The following is a 19,056-nucleotide window of genomic DNA, read 5'->3' as shown; positions in this document are numbered from 1 at the left end:
CATTATGCAATTCAGGAAGGTGAATCTCCACAATATCCCTTTCCTTCCAATACAGAGGCTGATCAAATGTGACAAAGCATACAGTCTGATTATGTCTTTTACATGCATCTCTAGCTGTCGTCAGAGCAGTATATATGGTGTCATAATGGCTTTGTGATGAATTAAGAAATGGAAGCCACTTTATTTTAGAACGTTCATATTCTTTGCCTGCCGTCGAGCATTGCATGTAACCATTCCATCCTGAAACAACTGCAGTCTGAGACCATTTACAATATAACCACGTAATTTCCGCTGTTGAGATGACGATCTCACCTTTTGCAGGAGCAATTATGTCCAAATCTTCAATTTTTATAGCCTTCAGCCCTCCAACTTGTGTTCTGTGGAATGTCTGTATGTCATTTTATCTGGCTTCACTAACAAGTTGAGCTGAGGGACGATGATTCAACTTTTTAATATTTTTCTGTGGAAGCAATGCATCATGAGGAGTAACACACATTATACCTCCTATTGCATGAAAAGTACCAGTTCCATCTAGGGTGTTTACATTGAAATCTGCATTATCAAACACAAATTGGCAAAATGCGTCCCTTCGTTGTCAAGATGAAGGATTGAAGACACTTCCAATAGGGCAGCTTCCGTATAAGGGAAGACAAAACCAGGATGAGATGTTTTGAGCCAAACTTCTGGTACAAGTATGCACTAATAGCAGTCAAAAGTGATGAAATAAATGAACGTGGCCTCGCAGCACTTATGAGTGCATGAGCAAGAGAAACACATATTTTCCCCCATTTTCTGGGAGACCGCTTGTGTTTCAAAATTATAGTTTCAAAGAGCAATCTTACAGATTGCTTGTGATCAAATGTGACCGCTTGTGTTTCAAAATTATAGTTTCAAAGAGCAATCTTACAGATTCTGGTATGACAGACTCTACATCACATAAAAAATTATCAGAGGGAGGGTACTGTTTTACATCGTACACTACTGATCTTATATCATCTAATATGATATTTGCAGCGGCTTTGACGATTCGTAGTCTTTCTTGCTGAGGATCTGAATTTCTTTTGGTGTACCAATTTTCACTGAGTAGTTGGTGCCCAACATTCTTGAAACATACGACTGCTGGCTTTGAAGCTCTTTCAGCTACCACCACATCGTCACCATATTTCTGGAAAAGGCGAGCCTTGACAGTTCGAATATCAGGACAAGGTGATGTGGGTATTTGCTGTAACAGATTGTCCATAGAAAACTGATATTCTTCCGTATTGGTTTCCAGGTAGGCAGATATAGCCTCCATGCCTTCATCTACTTGTGTTGAAAGTCGGTAACCTCGTTTCTGTCCAGTAGCTGAAACACGGTGAAAGAACTTTCTGTAGCAAAATCTGTGGTACCACCCATCTGCAGCAACCAAATCATTTACATTTTGAATCCGCTCTATCACTTGTTGACCAAATTAATCAGCACGTCGTTTAGCCTGTTCTAATACTGTCGATTGCACTTCCAATTTCATTACTTTGTAAACAAAATTTTGTTTGGCATATGGCAGTCTTAACTGCTTGGTTAAAAAGTTACCAAAATTCCCTTTTCCACATAAGAAGCATTTCTCTTTGAAATTGAACTGACCTTTCCCTGCGACCGACGTAGCACACCTGTTGGTTCCTGAGGATGTCGAAGTCTAGCTGCTATCATTCTCTCATTAATGTACTTCTTGTAGTGTGCTTCATGCACCATCACTTACTGAGCGTTTTCAAAAAACGGGTGTGAGCAGACTCCCTGCGTTTAGCACTACAATCGATAAGTGTGCTCAGTCCTTTCTTTTTCACATTGCGTCCACCACTAACCACAGTTTTTTCGCAAAAAAATGGTTCAAATGGCTCTGAGCACTATGGGACTTAACTTCTGAGGTCATCAGTCCCCTAGAACTTAGAGCTACTTGAACCTAACTAACTTAATGACATCACACATATCCATGCCCGAGGCAGTATTCATTTTTTCGCAAATGAAACACAAATTCATGTCAGTAATACTCATTTTCAGCACCACAACATATGCTGAATGGAAGCGACTGCAAACTGTAGGACCCTTATTGTTGTGTGCTAATAGCTGTCAGCGCGCTGTGAACAATCACCAGAGATAATCGCCTTCCGCCCGCCAAAGAATAAATGCGCTTTTGTCCGCTAAAGAACAATTCCTACATACTTTTTCTTATAACTGATCATTAACATCAATCAACGGTAGAAAATGTACGGCACCTGCATACTATCGTATTACTTATTGTTACACAAACTTCACGCAATCCGACGTGAATGTGTTCGTAGCTACTGAATATGATGCTGTTTGTCCTGGCCCTGCAGCAGAGTGAGATGGTAAATTCCAATGAATAACATGATGAGTAATATGTTTATACTACACAAATAGAAACTGAAATAACAGTGTTCAAAAATTAGGTAATTTGCCACTTTGCTCGAAATTTGAAAAATTGGTATTTTTTGACGCGCTGTAGCGCGTTAGATACTGGGAGTAAAAAAAAATGGTAAGAATCAAATTTGTAGAGAATTTTGTGCTCTTTAAAGAAGAAAATAGACGTGAAAGCGATAGGAGCAAATGAAACTGAGATATTTTGAAAAAACTGAAAAAAGTCCAAAATTTTCGAAGTTTTTTGACTGCAGAAAGTTTTCCCAAGAGAAATGTTGTTGGCAAAACTTGGTTTTCTAACCTTTCCAACAATATGAACGAGTTAAAAAAAATAAAATCTTCTACCCCACCTTTTGCATCTTCTGACAGTTTCACTGGACTATAAATGTGACACAGCAGCTCCAAGCTTACAGATGATTCCTAAAACCAAGATGACCAACTCTGTCTGGCAGACATTTATAACACACAATGAGTACTGTGTGCCAGTCATTTCTTCTTCTTGTGTAGTTGGGACATCTTGTTTATTGCCACTGATAGACTTGAACTTTTGTTGTCTTGTGACTTGATATCTGCATGATGTGTTATTGGGGCTTTTGTAATGTACTCTCTGCTTACACTGCTTGCAGTTTACTCGAAGAATGCCTCTAAAAGCTCAGATAATTAAGGTATTGCTGCTTCATAATAGCATGAGGAGTGGTGTTCAACCTTTTCCTCGTGCAGACTCTTTGATTTGGAGAGACCTTACTTAAGACTCAAACCACAAATCATTTCCAGTTTATTTCAGTTTGCAACTACATGTGTTGACTGTGCTTGTTCAACACAAGTTTCAAGTGCCTGTACACACCTGTAGAAAGTTTCATGGCCAGCAGTGTACTTTATAGTTACACAGGTTTCAGTAATACTCCACTGTGGAAGTTTTGATTGGTTGAAAATTTCAGTAAACAAATAATAGCACTTTTTGTAGTATTTTCCAAATGCCAGATTAACAAACTGTGTATCTGCTACACTGAACAGCATGGTTGTGGATTTCTTGTGCTATGCTATTCTTGAGGCAGACACGCCAAGAGTCATACTGTTTAAGAAAATCAGATGATAGGAAAAGTAAATCATTGTCAAGAAAGTACATCTCTTAATCACTGTGTAAAGGAAATAATACTGGATTTGAAATCACATTTTTCTAATGAACATTGATGTAAATAAATAAGCTTTCTCATGTTTGGAACTCCTGTCAGATTAAGACAGTGGACCTGACTGACTCAAACCTGATCCCTTGCCTTTCTTTGGTTGTTCTTATATCAGCTGAGCTATCCAGGCATGCATAATGTTGGTCAGTGTGTCAGTCTCCCAGTACCTTTATACTATTACTTGATGAAACTTTCTTGGTTTTTCACACTTCAGTTCTATTTTTATATTCTAAGCTTACCCTCATAACTTTTTTTTCTTTTTCATGTGATTATTTCCTTTTCTGTGTTACATTTTGAAAACAGTAGTATCAATTCTAAACATGTGTCTGATGTATAAGGTGCAAGGTTTATATACTGATTTTTATGAATTAGTAACTAAAATAGTTGAAAAATCCAAATGTGATGTGCACATTATATAATACTTTGTAAATATTTTAGGGGTTTAGCAGGGAGCACTTGCAAAGGGATTACCTTGTTGCATTTTGAGCAATGTCTTTGTAATTGTATATAAATTCATTAACTTGCTCTTTTCATTGTCTATCAGGTACCGGACCCAACAAAATTTGAAGTATTGTTTCAAATGCAGCTTTTAATGATTCCTCAAGTGGCTGTTGGAATAATAATGCTTATAATTTTCCAAGCTGTACTTAGCATTGTGCCAATTGGCAAAGTTGTCAGTGGACCTCTGACTAAGCTTGGGATTTTGAAAATGCGGTGTAATGGTAAGCTATCAAGAAATTTTGGACAGGACAGCTTCCAAAGTGTGTGTACTTCATTAATGAGCTTTCTCCTGCTTGGATTACTTTTAATACCTGCACTGTTATCTTCAGGGGTATAATCACAGATGAAATCACTTTGATATTTTGCTTTCTTTAAGTCAACAGATTAAGTTCTCAGGTATGCATGTCTAATTTTTTTCTTGGAACCTATATGTTTATAGTAGTGTGATAGATCAACTGATCAGCATTTCTTAACAAACACCTGTGACATGTTTTCTTCACAGATTTGCTTGGAGCATTATGGGTAGTAGAGGAAACCCAACCAGCAAAAATAATAGGATACCAATTTTCATGATCACTTTTTTGTATCAAACAGTACAGAGTAGTCTTTTCTTTAATTTCTTATCAAATATCTCTCTGTATAATTTTATAAGTCTTCGATTTTAGTATGAGTAGACATACGGAACTTGTGCGATGCATGGATCTGTCAGATAGCTATTTCTGACAGCCACAATGCCTCGATATACAGAAAATCTTGCAGCTAATTATATAGTTGTAGATTGTGATAGTAGTGTAATTTTAGTGGCATCCTAAATTTCTGCTGTGGGGAGGGGGTCTGTGGAACACCACAATGTAGTAGACAGTATAATATAGCCTCACCAAGCAAAGGGGCACATTGATTGAGACACTGGACTCCTATTTGGGAGGATAACAGAGCGAATGATCAGCTATCCAGTTTTAGATTTTCTGTGTTGTACCATGAAATTGATATTAAATCCTATCTGACCCTTTCCTTTTTACGTTAAGGCCAGGTTGCCTGTGGTTGTAGTCATAATGTCACCATTCCACCTGTCTCCCACTGGTCACCCCTTATGAATGACGGTCATTAGGTCCAAACACCCCCGCACCCCCTCTTGACCTGCTAAATATGTCATATTGTATTTACCTGGGCTTTTAATAATGTTGTTATGTCTAAGAATAGTTATGGCAGTTGTTATCATTATGGTAGATGTGAATGTCCAGGATAACCTATGGATAAGATAAACTGATCAGCCAGAACATTGTGACCACTGATCTACTGTCGATATAAAGAATGTAACAGTATAATGAAAAGGATAGTTGCTGCTCACAATATAGCAGAGATGCCGAGTCGCAGAAAGGCACAACGAAAAGACTGACAGAAAGTTAACTTTCAACTAAGGAGGACTTTGTCAAAAATACACACACACACACACACACACACACACACACACACACACACACGACCACAGTCTCTGGCGACTGGCTCCAGATGCTAGAAACAGTGGTCATGTGTGTGTGCGTGTGTATGTTGTCTATTTTTGACAAAGGCCTTGTTGGCCGAAAGCTAACTTTCTGACAGTCTCTCTATTGTGCCTTTCTGTGGCTCAGCATCTCCGCTATACTGTGAGTAGCAACTATGCTTTTCATTACATTGTTACATTCCATCCTGGATTCTCCATTGTTTGTAGAATGGGAAAGGCGCATTATCTATCTGCGTTTGACCGAGGCCAGATTGTGATGGCTCAGCATGAGAATTTTGGAAACTGCATGACCTATCAGTTGTTCAAGGAGCAGAGGTCCCGGATTTGATTCCTGGCTGGGTTGGGGGTTTTCTCTGCCTGTCGACTGGGTGTTTATGTTGTCCTCATCATTTCATCATCATCATCATCATCATCGAGAAGGCAAGGTGAAACTATGTCCAGACGTAATGTGTTTGGGCAGGCACTCCTCATTACAGATGTTAGATGTTGTAGGCTGGTAAAACAGGACAGACGGCAAACTGTAGTGGAACTAACATCAGAGTTTAATGCCAGGCAGAGTACCAGTATGCCTGAACACACAGTGCATCAAACGCCTCCGCAGCCGATGACCCATGCATGTGCCAGTGTGAACACCAAGACATAGGCAACTATGACTGAAATGGGCACATGACCATTGGCACTGGACGTTGATGCAGTGGTAGAGCGTTGCATGGTCTGATGAATCCTGATACTTTCTTCATCATGCCAATGGGAGGATGCAAATCCATCTTCTTCCAGGGGAACAACTTGACACCAGTGCTGTAGGATAGAGACAAGCTTTTAGCGGCTTCATTATGCTCTGGGGAACATTCATTTGGTCATCCATGGGTCCAGTGGAATTCGTGCAAGGCACCAAGATGGTCAAGGTTCCAGACCGCATACAACCCTTCATGGCGTCATGTTTCCCAACTGCAGTGGCATTTCTCAACAAGGATATGTGCCATGTCCAGAGGTCAGGTGTGTGATAGAGTGGTTTGAGGAACACAAAGGTGAGTTCCGATTGATGTGCTGGCTGCCCAACTCACCAGATCAGAACCCTATTGAACACATCTGGACTGTGATTGAAAGAGGCATCAGAGCTCATCACACCCCATCTCTTCCTAGAATTTACAAGGATTAGCTAACTTTGTGTGTGTGTGTGTGTGTGTGTGTGTGTGTGTGTGTGTGTGTGTGTGCGCGTGCGCGCGTGCCCAGATGTGACGCCAACTCCCTCCAGCAATCTTTCAGGGCCTCACTGCTTCCATGTTCCATGCCATGATGCATCTCCACTGTTATCTGTGCCAAAGGTGGACATACTGCCTATTAGGTAAATTTTCATAAATGTTCTGGCTGATCAGTGTAAGTTTAATCATTAAGTATGGCAGGCAGTCAGGCAGGCACAGCGTGGATACTTGTTTCTGGATTTGGGCTTCAGCACTACATATAACAACAAGAATATTTATATTATGACTGTAGCACAACTCCGCAAACTGAAAGTGTTCTAAGAACAAAACTGATCATAGCACAGTAAATGGTAGTTTTCATTAATCATCAAAATTAGTGTCAGCTGTGGTGCTGAACCTGATCAGAGAAGTACCTAATAAAATTTCTTGTTGTAATTGACAAACCTCTAAAGGGAATCAATGAAGGGATGAATACCGTTAATAGATAAGTCCTTCTAATTATTTCACTAAATATTTCTGGCATCATTTACTTCATATTCAGTTGTAGTGTATATGACCCTAATTGATGCATGAATTCTGCATGTAACGAGATGATGGTTCACCTACTTGTTTTCTGAACCTCTTAAATGTGCTTGTGTGTCCACCAGAAAGTTGTGATATTGTCACAACTATATACCAGTGTTAATTAAGCAAATTACTGACAAAAGGAAATATCCACAGTTGTCAGGGTGTTACACAGAGCGTGAGAGTCAATGATAATTATTTATCCGATGCTCAACCCACTGTTGCTATAGATCTATAGTATTTTGTTCAGCAAGACCTTCGTACTTGCAAAGAATATATGAAGATAGAAACTTTGGGTGATTTTTAACTTGCACTTTAAATCTAAAACTGTTCATGTTGTTGGCAGTAGAGATGTCCCTAGTGCAGCTAGCGTATTTGTTACTCGGTGAGCTGCAAGGTGAGAGTGTAGTAACACAGCAATAACAGGTGTTTGCATTCTCTGTATCAACGGATTCAATTCAGTTACAATTGTGCAGCATAATATTCGTTGTGAGCGTGTCACTGCACCTCTTTATTTCAAAATACACCAACAGTTTCAAGAAAGAGATCATTTATGTAAGGAGAACTCCACAGGTTGTTCAAGGTGTAGAGCACAATCGACAGAACTTTGGTCGTTGGTGTAAAGAAGCCTATTCATCATGCTGGAATGTTTGTGTTTCAAACTGTAGAGGATTTACTTGCTGCAAGCCCTTCATAGTGTTGATAAACATCAATATGTAGAGTTTTGTGAATTCATTCTGGTTGTGGAAATGTGAGGTAACAGTTACCATTCATCTTGTGTGTTCAGTGATGAGGCTATGTTCCATTTAAGTGGAAAAGTGAACTGTCACAACATACGAATATGGGAAACAAAGTAGCCCCATACCATTGTCAAGCATGAGAGAGACTCTCCAAAGCTTCACGTGTCTTGTGAAATTTTTGGAAAAAGGTGTTTGTTGTGAGAACACTTTTTTGACTGGGGGGGGAGGGGGTGTTGTTGTAAAATTATCTGTCTATGCACCACCCCTTCCATCAACTTTGGGTGAACTGCAAAGTAGTATAGCAGCAATAGTAAATGTGATAACTCTGGACGTGCTTGAAAAAGCGTGGGGCAAGCTTGACTGGTCTCTGGGGGTTTGTTATGCATCTGTCAGAGGGCACATCGAAAAGTTTTGAGAGGTAAATGAAAACTTCGATCCTAAACTTAATTGTTAAACATGCCCCAAGGTAGTTGCCAGGATGACAATGTTGAGAAATGTGTGTGGAGACATGAAGAATAAGGATGTAGAATTTTAATATAGTTTATTTCATTAAAAAAAGCTTCAAGAGTTTTCACATCACAAATTCTGAGGCATTGTTTTTCAGCATACCCTGGTGATTAGGACTGTCTGTGGGAAATACCAGACTTCAGATCCAAACAGCTGAGGTTTGATCCATAATTATTTGAAGGAATTATTTTTCATCACTGTGTGTGAAAAATTGCAAACTTTGGTATTGAGTATGTGTTGAACTGTTGGTTCCCATACAGCTGGCTGAGTAAGTTAGTTCTTAAGCTCAGAAGAAAACAAGAGCATCCCATCATTTACAAGGCCATACTTAGTAAAACTCTCCGATACTTTAACCAAACTTAGGGTTGAAGTTCTTCTTCTTCTTCTTCTTCTTCTTCTTCTTTAAATAGCAGTTATTAAAAGGATAGAACGAAAATGTTTCCTTGTCCTTGTTTGGAAATGACGATTGTCATTCTCTTCAAGTTTAATTTCAATAAAATGTTGTCTATTAATATAACTGACCACAACTAATACATCAAAAAACAAGTAATTATTCTTAGTTTACTTTTCCTGCTTTTCACCTCAAAACCAACAATATTCCATTTACTTTAATTTCAGTCATTTTCAAACCTATCCAATACTTCTAACAGTTTCATTCTCATGCAAAATGAAACCATTAATGTAACACGCAACACAAGGCAAATTTTATACATAATTTACTATTATGAGTTTGGAGATTTTATTCACATGAAATTAATACATTTTATTCTCGTCTTCATTTCTAATCCCCCTGAAACGTGCACTCCATCTCCCCCTCCTCCCTCCTTCCCTCCCTCCCTCCCCCCTCCTCCCTCCCTCCCTCGAATAATAGATAATTATTATGAACCCTCTGCAAAGCACTTAAATGTGGTTTGCAGAATATCCATTGGATGTAGATGTAATTGGCTTTCCTATGGACAGCAAAAATTTTTTGACAGCCAATATTACATGTGAAAGCTTAGCTTTTCTTTCAGCTATACTGTATGTATTGTAATTTAAACCATTAATTTTCTTATTTGTGTATTTGCACTACATAACAGTAATATTTTTATTGGCTGATTACATCACGTGTCCTATGCTCCAAAGTCTGCTGTCATTGGCTGACAAGAGCGCTTGACGTGAACTGTGACTGGCTGACAAAAGCGTCTTGTCCAGCACAATCTCAAATTCAGTGCTTTGCGAGCTATCCTGCTGTTGTTGGTGGAATTCAAAACTATACTTTTGTAATACGAAAATATGCAGTGTACATGTTACTGCACATAAATTTTTTTTACAAAACACCTTCCCCCCCACCCCTGAAGCTATAACAAGTGAACCATTCCTATTCAAGTCGGCTGTGGAGCTGGCTAGTGCACTAGCTTGTCTCGTAAGACCAGCTGAGTGGCGATGCTCAGTCTGCTAGCGTCGACAGTGGCGACTCGCGGGTCCGATCTGTACTGATGGACAGCGGCCGATTTGAAGCCTACAACCTATCAAGTGGGTGCCTTGCGGTGACACCACACATCTAGTTATGTTTCATAGGATATATTTTCATTCCCACCGCTTACAATACTTTCATTTTCCCAGATGATTGTTGGGGATGATTAAAGATTCCTTTGATGATTACAGTATGATTGGGGAACTTACTTACTAGTGAATTTAGTCTTTCTGCAAAACTTTCATTTACATTGGGAGGTGAGTCTGGTGGTTAATAGAAAGATCAGATTTTAAGTTTCTGCCCACCCTTGATACTGAGTCTTGTCCAGGCAGTTTCACATGCAGTTTCAATTTTTATCTTGATGGATTTGAGTTTCTAGTTTACTGCAACAAATATACCACACCCATTCCCCATTAGCCTATCTTTTCTATGCACGTTTAAATCATCCCCAAAAGTTTCACTGCTACTAATTTCAGGCTTTGATACCAAGTATTATCTGAATACCATTTATTTTTAGGCGTGTTTCAAACTCTGGCGCTTAGTTCCGAATGCTTCGGCAGTTAACCTCTAGGAAGGATTTTAATACTGTAACATGTGGGGGAGCAGCATTTCTTTGGATAGTAGAAAGTAAATATGTCCCCCACAGTGCTTTTTGTGGCGTGATTTTATTGGAGCTGGTATACTCTTCCATTCCTCTACCTGTTAGCTTGCTTATCTGGTCACTTACTTACATTGACTTCAAACCTATGTATGCCTTATCGTCATTCCCCACATACAAATTGTTGCCTGTGACAAAATGAGTTACAAGTGAAAAAAAATATCTTAAGAGTAACTATGATAGAATCCCAACCCTTTAGATTCATGTTCTGGCATGCTCACCAACTCTGAAGTATCATTTCACAAGCAAATGTAAATGTTTTATGAGATGCAACAAAAATCTGAAGTAACTGGTGATAACTCAATTATTGCTATGCAGATATGCAAGTAATGTGGGAGTAAAGCTAACTACTCACCAAATAGTAGATGTATTGAGCCTCTGATAAACACGGAAACAAGACTGAAAACTTGGCTAGCTTTCACACACACACACACACACACACACACACACACACACACACTCACACACTCTCTGTACATTTACCTTGTTACAACTAAATGCACACTGCACAATGCCAGGATGCTGTGTAAAAAGCTTAGATATGAAAAAGTTTTGTCTAGAGAAACATATAGAAGCATTTGCCTGTCAACTTACACGGAAGGAGGGCTCCTTTATAATTGTAACAGTACATAGGTCCCCTTCAGGAAACTTTCATTTATTCCTGGAAAACTTGGATGCCTTGTTGTGCTATCTGTCAGCTAGGGGAAAGCAAATTATTATTTGTTGGGACTTCAGTGTTGATTCACTGAAAGAGTGTAATAGGAAGAATGACCTCGAAGTCTTGCTTGGTTCTTTCAATTTGACATCTGTCATTAATTTTCCTACTCGGGTAGTAAAGGACAGCAGCACATTGATAGATAACACTTTTATAGACCAAGATAAGTTTAAAAACATACACTCTTGTCCTGTTGAGGATGGCCTTTCTGATCATGGTGCTCCGCTAGTTACAGTATATGACGCAGCTCCATTCAGTTATTCAAAACTACCCTCCAAAGTTGTGTGTTTAATTAATGACTCAACAATTATAAATTTCAGGGAAAATCTTCAGCAGTTAGACTGGGATGAGGTGTACAATGAACCCGATGCTAATTTAAAACATAACTTACTTCATGATACACTTGTAAGAGAATTTGAAAACTGTTCCCCCAAGAAAGTAGTTAAATCTAATTATAAGAAACCATGCAAAAAACCTTGGCTTACTAAAGGAATAAAAATATCTTGTAACTACAAAAGGGAACTGTATCTAACAACAAGAAAGTGTAATGACCTAGAAACAGCCAAATATTATAAAAACTACTGTGCTACATTAAGATAGTTTATTAAAAAGTCCAGAAGCATGTGGATCATGTCTGAGATTAATACCTCTGATAACAAATTCAAAACAATTTGGAATATTATTACAAGGGAGACAGGGCAACCAAGAGTACAGGACGGCGGCATTACCATCAAAGCGAATGGAAACTTGACAAACAACAAGCTGGAAGTCGAAAACATTTTGAATAATCGTTTCTTAAATGTTGTAGAGAAAATAGGATCTAAATGTTCACTAGAAGAAGCAAGGCACCAGCAGGATAATAAAAACTTGTTCCTAATAGATAAGTGGGATTCTTAGCCACATATGTAATAGCTCTCTGAAGAAGGGTATTTTCTCAGATAGACTGAAGTATGCCATTGTTATACCACTGCATTGAAAAGGGGATACGTCTGATGTCAATAACTACCGCCCAATCTCTCTTCTGACTGCCTTATCCAAAATTCTTGAAAACGTAATGTATTGTAGAGTAGCTTCACACCTTTGTAAAAATAAAGTTTTAACAAAATGTCAGTTTGGTTTCCAGAAAGGTTTTTCAACGGAAAATGCTATATATACTTTCACTAATGAAATGTTAAATGCTCTGAGTAACCGGAAGTCACCCGTTGGGATTTTTTGTGATCTCTCAAAGGCTTTTGATTGTGTAAATCGTGGAATACTTCTAGATAAGCTCAAGTACTGTGGTATTAATGGGACAGTGCTCAAATGGTTTAAATCATACCTAACTGGAAGAGTGCAGAAAGTTAATAATTAAATTCCCTTGTACATTGCTTCCTCCTTGCAATAGTGCCTTGAGAATGGCGGGGTGTGCTCCTGTCGAAATAGCAGCGGTGATCGATGACGTCGCTCGGCAGCAAACCCATAAGTTATTTGAACATTCAGTTCGCCAGGAAAAGTTAAGGTCTCACATTCAGAATGATATTGTACAAATTCCTGATCATACCACTTGCTTTGATAACTCGAGTCTGCCAGTCTTTGGCTGATAGGTCAAAATCTCCTGGTAATACTGCTGAAGAGTCTGCCTACAGGTAAGTGGTGGTGGTGGTGGTGGTGGTGGTGGTGACGGACTCAGTTAAAACACTGTTGACAGTAAATAATGGCTTTATTTAACTTAAGTATATGACATGTCGCGACTCAGCAAGGCGAATGATCCTCTCTCTGCTCTCCCTGCCTAGAGCTGACATATGGGCAGCAGCTTCTTCCCTAGATGCTGGTCTGGTGCCCTGTGATGCTGACAGCAGGCCCTTGGTAGGTCAGCAGCATTTAGAGGCCATGGCCATTGACGTCAGTGGTCCGCTATTTTCATTGGGGGGTATGGAGGCCTAGTGGCCTCTTGTTCTGCACACATTACTATGGCGGTGCGTGGAGATGGCTGTATGCTTGGTATGACTCTGACCTCTGACAGATGTTAGACAGCGGTTGGCATCGAGGCACCAAGTCCCACTAGGAACTCAGAGTCAGAAGCAGGAGGCGCTGATGGCAAGTCGGTGAGGCTGTGTGGCACCGCGTCTTGTGAAGGGTTTAGTGCTGGCGACAGACACAGATCAGTCTCGAACCCATTTCTGCTGATAGCAGAGCCCAATTGTCACATTGTCTGGCATAGCTGTGGCATCATGGTGGTACTGCTGATCTGTGACATCAAGAAGTGCTCCCTGCCTGAAAATTCAAACTCACTCACGTGCGTCTGGTGGAATATTTGTTTCACCACAAACTGGCATCTAATCATGTCACCCATAGCAAGAGACTTGTCTTGGTGTGGTTACATCACCCCGCTTTTCATGTGGTTACTACTGTACAGTGAGTTTACTGCTGCACTCGTCTATCTCCACCTTGCAATCCACGTACATGGCTGTTATTGTGATCCACATGTTGCCACACTGGCAGCTACTGGCTTGCAGCTGCTAACACAACAGTCCATGGTGGCTTTTTCACTACTTCTTATTACTTTTGCTCAAGACTCATAACTTTTGCTCAGAGACTGAGTAGCAGCTCTACACTATGAATACAACATAATCAGGAAATTTATGTATGAGTTTCACAAGATTTCCCTTAAATGTTTTGCCACTACAGCTCCTGAGACTGGGGGTCCATAGAAGTACTTGATTACCATGTTTGATCCACCCTTAACATAAGTGTCCACTCAAATTATTTAGCATTCATTGCTATGAACTGTCCAACAGCTCCTACAGAAATTATTTAATGAGAATTTACAGCAGCTTAAAATCTCATTATAGTCTTTTCGTCTACTCCATCTACCAGGCAGAACACTTTTAAAAAGTGAACCAGTGAAATAAAAGTTAAGAAGGAAAATTGGAGTACTCGTAACCTAACTTACACTTTTAGATGACTTGGACAGCATGCAGGACTAGTTCAATTACACATTTAAGATGATATGTAAAACTGTTGCTCCTGCAATGCCAAAATATTATATCCAAATTGTACACTGTTTGTTTCTCAGGGCAGTGTGTCCATAACAATGATACACAGTTAGGTGGAGGTACAGAATCAACCCATGTGAAGAAACCTTTGCAGTTATCATTCATTGTAAGAGCTTAAGTTCAAAATACTTCAGTGGTGAATGGATTTCATGGTACTAGTTCATAAAGTGCAATAATCTTCTCATTGAATGAAGCATGTGAGAGTCTACAGGAATGTTTGGGAGAGTTAAGATATACTTGCAAACACTTGTAATAACAACACTTACTTTGCATTCTCAAGTTTGTGACTGGGTTACTAAAGTTTGATTCTTCTTATATATTATATGATGCATTGTTAGAACCAGTCATGATCTGCTATGCTTTGCAGGATATGAGTTTAAAAAACAAATAATGCTGAGGTGGAGCTTTCAGTGAAATTTTATGCAATCATCTTGTAAAAGGTGATCTCGAAGACCCTCCTTAGAGTTCAGGAGGTACAACTCTCCATTCCACAACCCGGCACAAAGCTTATTCTACCGCCACAATCAAAAATAGCTTTTGGTGACAATTGACTGTAATTTCGTCTGTGGATAGTCCTCCTTGCTGGGATTTATGAGTAAATATGATCTGCACAAGCGCGTTATTCCTGTATTGCAGTAAAAGATTTCCTCAAGTATTATTACCTTTGAATTATGTCAGCAGCTCTATCAGGATGATGATTTCAATGGGGAGGTGTTCTTTTCAAATCATTGTGAATATAGGGTTGCTTGATCACTTGTATTTCAGAAACAATTGGTGTCTTGGAAGCAACTGTAAAAGTGTGGGTAAGAAGATATCAGCAAGAGGGTGAGGGAAGTCTTTATGCTTGCCAAAAAACAAAAAGTCCCAAAGTAACTGCCAGGGGCCAAGATTAAGTCATTTTAGGTACTATCATTGAGAATCCAATCGTGTCAACTACAGAAATGGGCAGAAACTTCCATCTGGCAGTGAGTGGAGTAACTGGCCTCTGACACTTTCATGTTGCTGGTTTCCATCACCCAAAGCCTGGAATTAAACTAGCCATTACATCTCTTCAGCAAGAATCTCACGTAGTGTTTGACCTCCAGTTCCTCCCAGCTGGTAAAGACTTTTAGGACATTGTAGTATGGTCTGACAGAAATGTTTCATATTTTTATACTCATCTGGGCCTGCTGTATCGCATATGTCATATAAGGACATCACCTATATATATTGTGGTACTTTGTGTTCAGGTATGTTATTTCATGTTCATGTGAGAATGACAGACCATCTCTGAGGACCTGATAACACTCACTTTCCTCCAAATTGCTATGTGGCCATAGTGCAAAGTGGAAGGATAAGCTTTTCTGTTTGGGATTGACTGCCTAAATTTCATCAAGGATGGATGTGGAGGAATGCACCCATATGTTAGAAGAGTGTATGTTATCATTTGTCCCTGATTGTTTGAGACAGTGATCTGCAGCGAGTGTGTACTAGAGGTATTCTTTGGAATGGTGTTCTTTTATATGTGGTAGAGTGTTAAAACATGTCAAAATATTTGTAGCTGTGTATAGTTCAGAATTACTTTCATAGTTACAGCTATTAAGGTGGTAATGTGGAGAGGCCCCCGAGGAAGGCATGACCTGCATTCAACCTGTCCCATGAGCTGTCCCTGTAGCTACAGCAACCGCTTTCAGTTGCCAGCTTTTCAACCCCCACCATTATAACACTTCGTGCTTGTATTATGTGGTAGTGCCAGGCAGTTTGCTATCTTGTGGGATTGTTAGTAGTGCACTGAGATTTTGTTTCCCTTGTCTAACAGTTGTTATCTGTTGTTACACTGCTGTGAGATGCTGAAAAATCTCGGAAGCGAATTCATCAAACGTTAAATGTAAGTACACTCTGAGAAAGGCGCCTTGCGACAGTTGCTGAAACGTTGGAATTTTATAGTTGACAATGAGGTCTCAAACCCAGAAGAATTTTTACTGACTGTCTCATCAAATGTTGTTGGGGGGAAGTGTTGAATGTCACACTCTTGGCTAGGAGATTGCCGTATGAGGTCAGTTGAGAGAAAGGGTTTGTGTGTTATGTGCCTGCGCCATCAACATTTGTTTTTGATAATGCTCCCATCCATTGTGTTGTTATGGGCAAGATGCCTACCATGCCAGAGCCAAAGTAGGAGTCGACTAGCCTTTGTGTCATCAACACTTGAAATAAGTGTTAAAATCTAAAAGGCTCTGATATCCTGCCATATAACACAGATCCCCATATGCTAAATCGACATGCTGACAAAAACATACTGGCCGTACAGTAACTAGTCTGCCATGTTGTCATAGCCATTTCAACCCAACAGAATTTATACACACACATATTACAGATTACATTTCCAGCAATTAAAAAATGCTGTCTGCAGTCGAGGCCCTCTGCATTGAAGCTGTTAGGAAAGTCACCCCTGATGACTGGAAGAAAGTAGTTAGTCACACACAGCACATCATGGAAAAGCGAGGCAGGATGAAATTAATAAAAATAAAATAAGTGTTCATTATTGGAAACGATCATGTTGCTAAACAACAGCAGTGACAGTGTCACTTCAAATGTCTACAATAGTGATGAGAGTAACATTAGTAGAATTTTTCATTGTCATAAAAATTTTGCACAGACATATTCAGCTGGTGTGTGTGTGTGTGTGTGTGTGTGTGTGTGTGTGTGTGTGTGTGTTGTGGGGGTGGGGGCTGGCTTAAGTACCTGTTGCAACAGTGTCAAGATGAGTTGAGTGTTCATTGACCTCGTTGCAGGTCAGGAAAGCGTTGCAGCATGGTTTCCAGGGCAGATGGTATATAGAGCTGGGTTGTTGGCCATTGCAGATTCAGAGAGGCAGTAAGTTTATTGATCAGAATTTGTGCAGCAATCAAAGGCTTTGTCTTGCTGCAGTTAGTGTTCAGCACTATGACTGGTCCTGGATGGTGGTGCTTTCTTAGCTCAGCACACTGCAGCAGGATGCAGCCAGTGCACAGAGCTGCCAGGCCAGACTTGCATGTCATAGTGTAGAAGCCAAGTCAGCTCCTTGACAGGAGCACCGTTTCACACACGTGTGACCAGTCAACAGCATGTGGTGGGGCTGGTGCAGGAGGCACCCAAGCCAACTGTTGACCAAGGACCCACGATGAAGGATGCAGTGTGAGCAGTCCACGGATGCAAGCCTGCGGCAGCAGAGCGTGTACACGCAGAGTAGGTGGCAGTTCAGCAGCAAGTAGGTGCAGGTGGTGGCTGAGTGTGGGTTGCAAACCATGGACTCCCAGACAGGTGCCCACAAGTTCATTAAAGTCAGCCAGTAAATGGCTCCCAACTGGAAGGCACCATTTCAGCTTCTGGCAGCAAAAGGACGAGGCCCAGCATACAGGTCAGCAGCTCATGGAGGCAGTATCAAGAAGTAGATTGAATAACCCAGATTGGGTCAATGACTGGTGGGAGTTGTACTTCTCAGAGCTGGCTGCTCACGATTACAGATACTTCATAGCTGGAGTGGGTGATATTTATGGCTGTTCGGCTTGCCCTGTTGTGGTAGTACATCATTTTTGATTCTAAAGACCATGGCAGTGACACAGTGCCATATGTGGACAGGGTGTAATCAGCTGACCACTGCGACAGTCTGGCCCTCATCCTGTTTGTGTTGACAATGTTCCAGCCTCAGCAGCAGGCTGCGGGGCTAGTCGAAAGGCACCCAGACTTGCTTTGGTGCCAGGGCAGAGACTAAACCCTCGCAATACCAAGGGGGGGGGGGGGGTACTTTATGCCCACCTTTTGAAAATATTGAAATCTACTCAGGTACCTTATTTTTTCAAGTTTTGTAAAAATATTTATTGTGTTTATCAAGTGTTCTTCCAGATTCTATTATTGTTTTATGTTTTTTGTTTAAGCTTAATCAGAAAATTTAAATTTAAGGGAGGTGGTCATAAAGTCTCCCCCACTTGGTAGTAGATGTGACTTCCCACAATGGTCATCTTACTCCACAAATAATAGCATTACATGGCCTTAGAACAAATGGACATTATATTTCTCTTGGTTGACAGCAGCAGTGGTCTCAACAATAATTCCTTTTCCTTTGGTTCTGTATTCTTTCCAGTTCAATGGCACTTAGTCCAGTGTTAGAAACAACTCTGATTGAAAATGTATTTCAGTCACTTACTGACAGAGAAATATCACAGATTTTTGAAGAATCTACAGATTCTCAAATTGAATTTGATGAAACTGAAGATGTTGTGAGTGAACCTAAAGAGGACATGTTATGTTTAAAATTGTAGTTCCTGTTATGATAGCTAGAAGATAGAAAGTTGTTCTTGAACTATCACATATTGTACTGTTTACCAATATGCTGCCACCTTGCAGCTTCAACCATTCTGTACCCTTAGGTCATCCCTGCTTGTAACAATTAGTGATAACTGCTGTTGGATTGTATAAGCGACTTGATTTTTAGAAATAGGGTTGTGGTGCCAGAATGGGCATATGGTGACTTGCTCTTGCTGGCAACGCCAAAGCTCACATAGCAATATTAGCGCATGGTTTTCCCACCTTGCTTCCCATGCTGTTCTTCATGGGCCTTGTGTT

At 40.1% G+C, this 19,056-nt stretch overlaps 1 protein-coding gene across 4 annotated transcripts in view; it reads left to right on the top strand.

Moving 5' to 3' along the window:
* Positions 1–19,056, top strand: part of LOC126183548 (uncharacterized) — a 363,013-nt gene that overhangs the window by 303,737 nt on the left and 40,220 nt on the right. For all 4 annotated transcript variants that reach the window (XM_049925624.1, XM_049925623.1, XM_049925622.1 and 1 more), the window contains one exon: positions 4,141–4,318. In XM_049925624.1, coding sequence (XP_049781581.1) covers positions 4,141–4,318 — 178 coding nt within the window. The remainder of the gene's footprint in view (positions 1–4,140; positions 4,319–19,056) is intronic.

Source organism: Schistocerca cancellata, chromosome 4, assembly GCF_023864275.1.
Source record: "Schistocerca cancellata isolate TAMUIC-IGC-003103 chromosome 4, iqSchCanc2.1, whole genome shotgun sequence".
In the NCBI taxonomy this organism is placed as follows: domain Eukaryota; kingdom Metazoa; phylum Arthropoda; class Insecta; order Orthoptera; family Acrididae; genus Schistocerca; species Schistocerca cancellata.
Note: the sequence above shows the minus strand (reverse complement) of the source record. Positions and strands in the feature narration are given on the sequence as shown.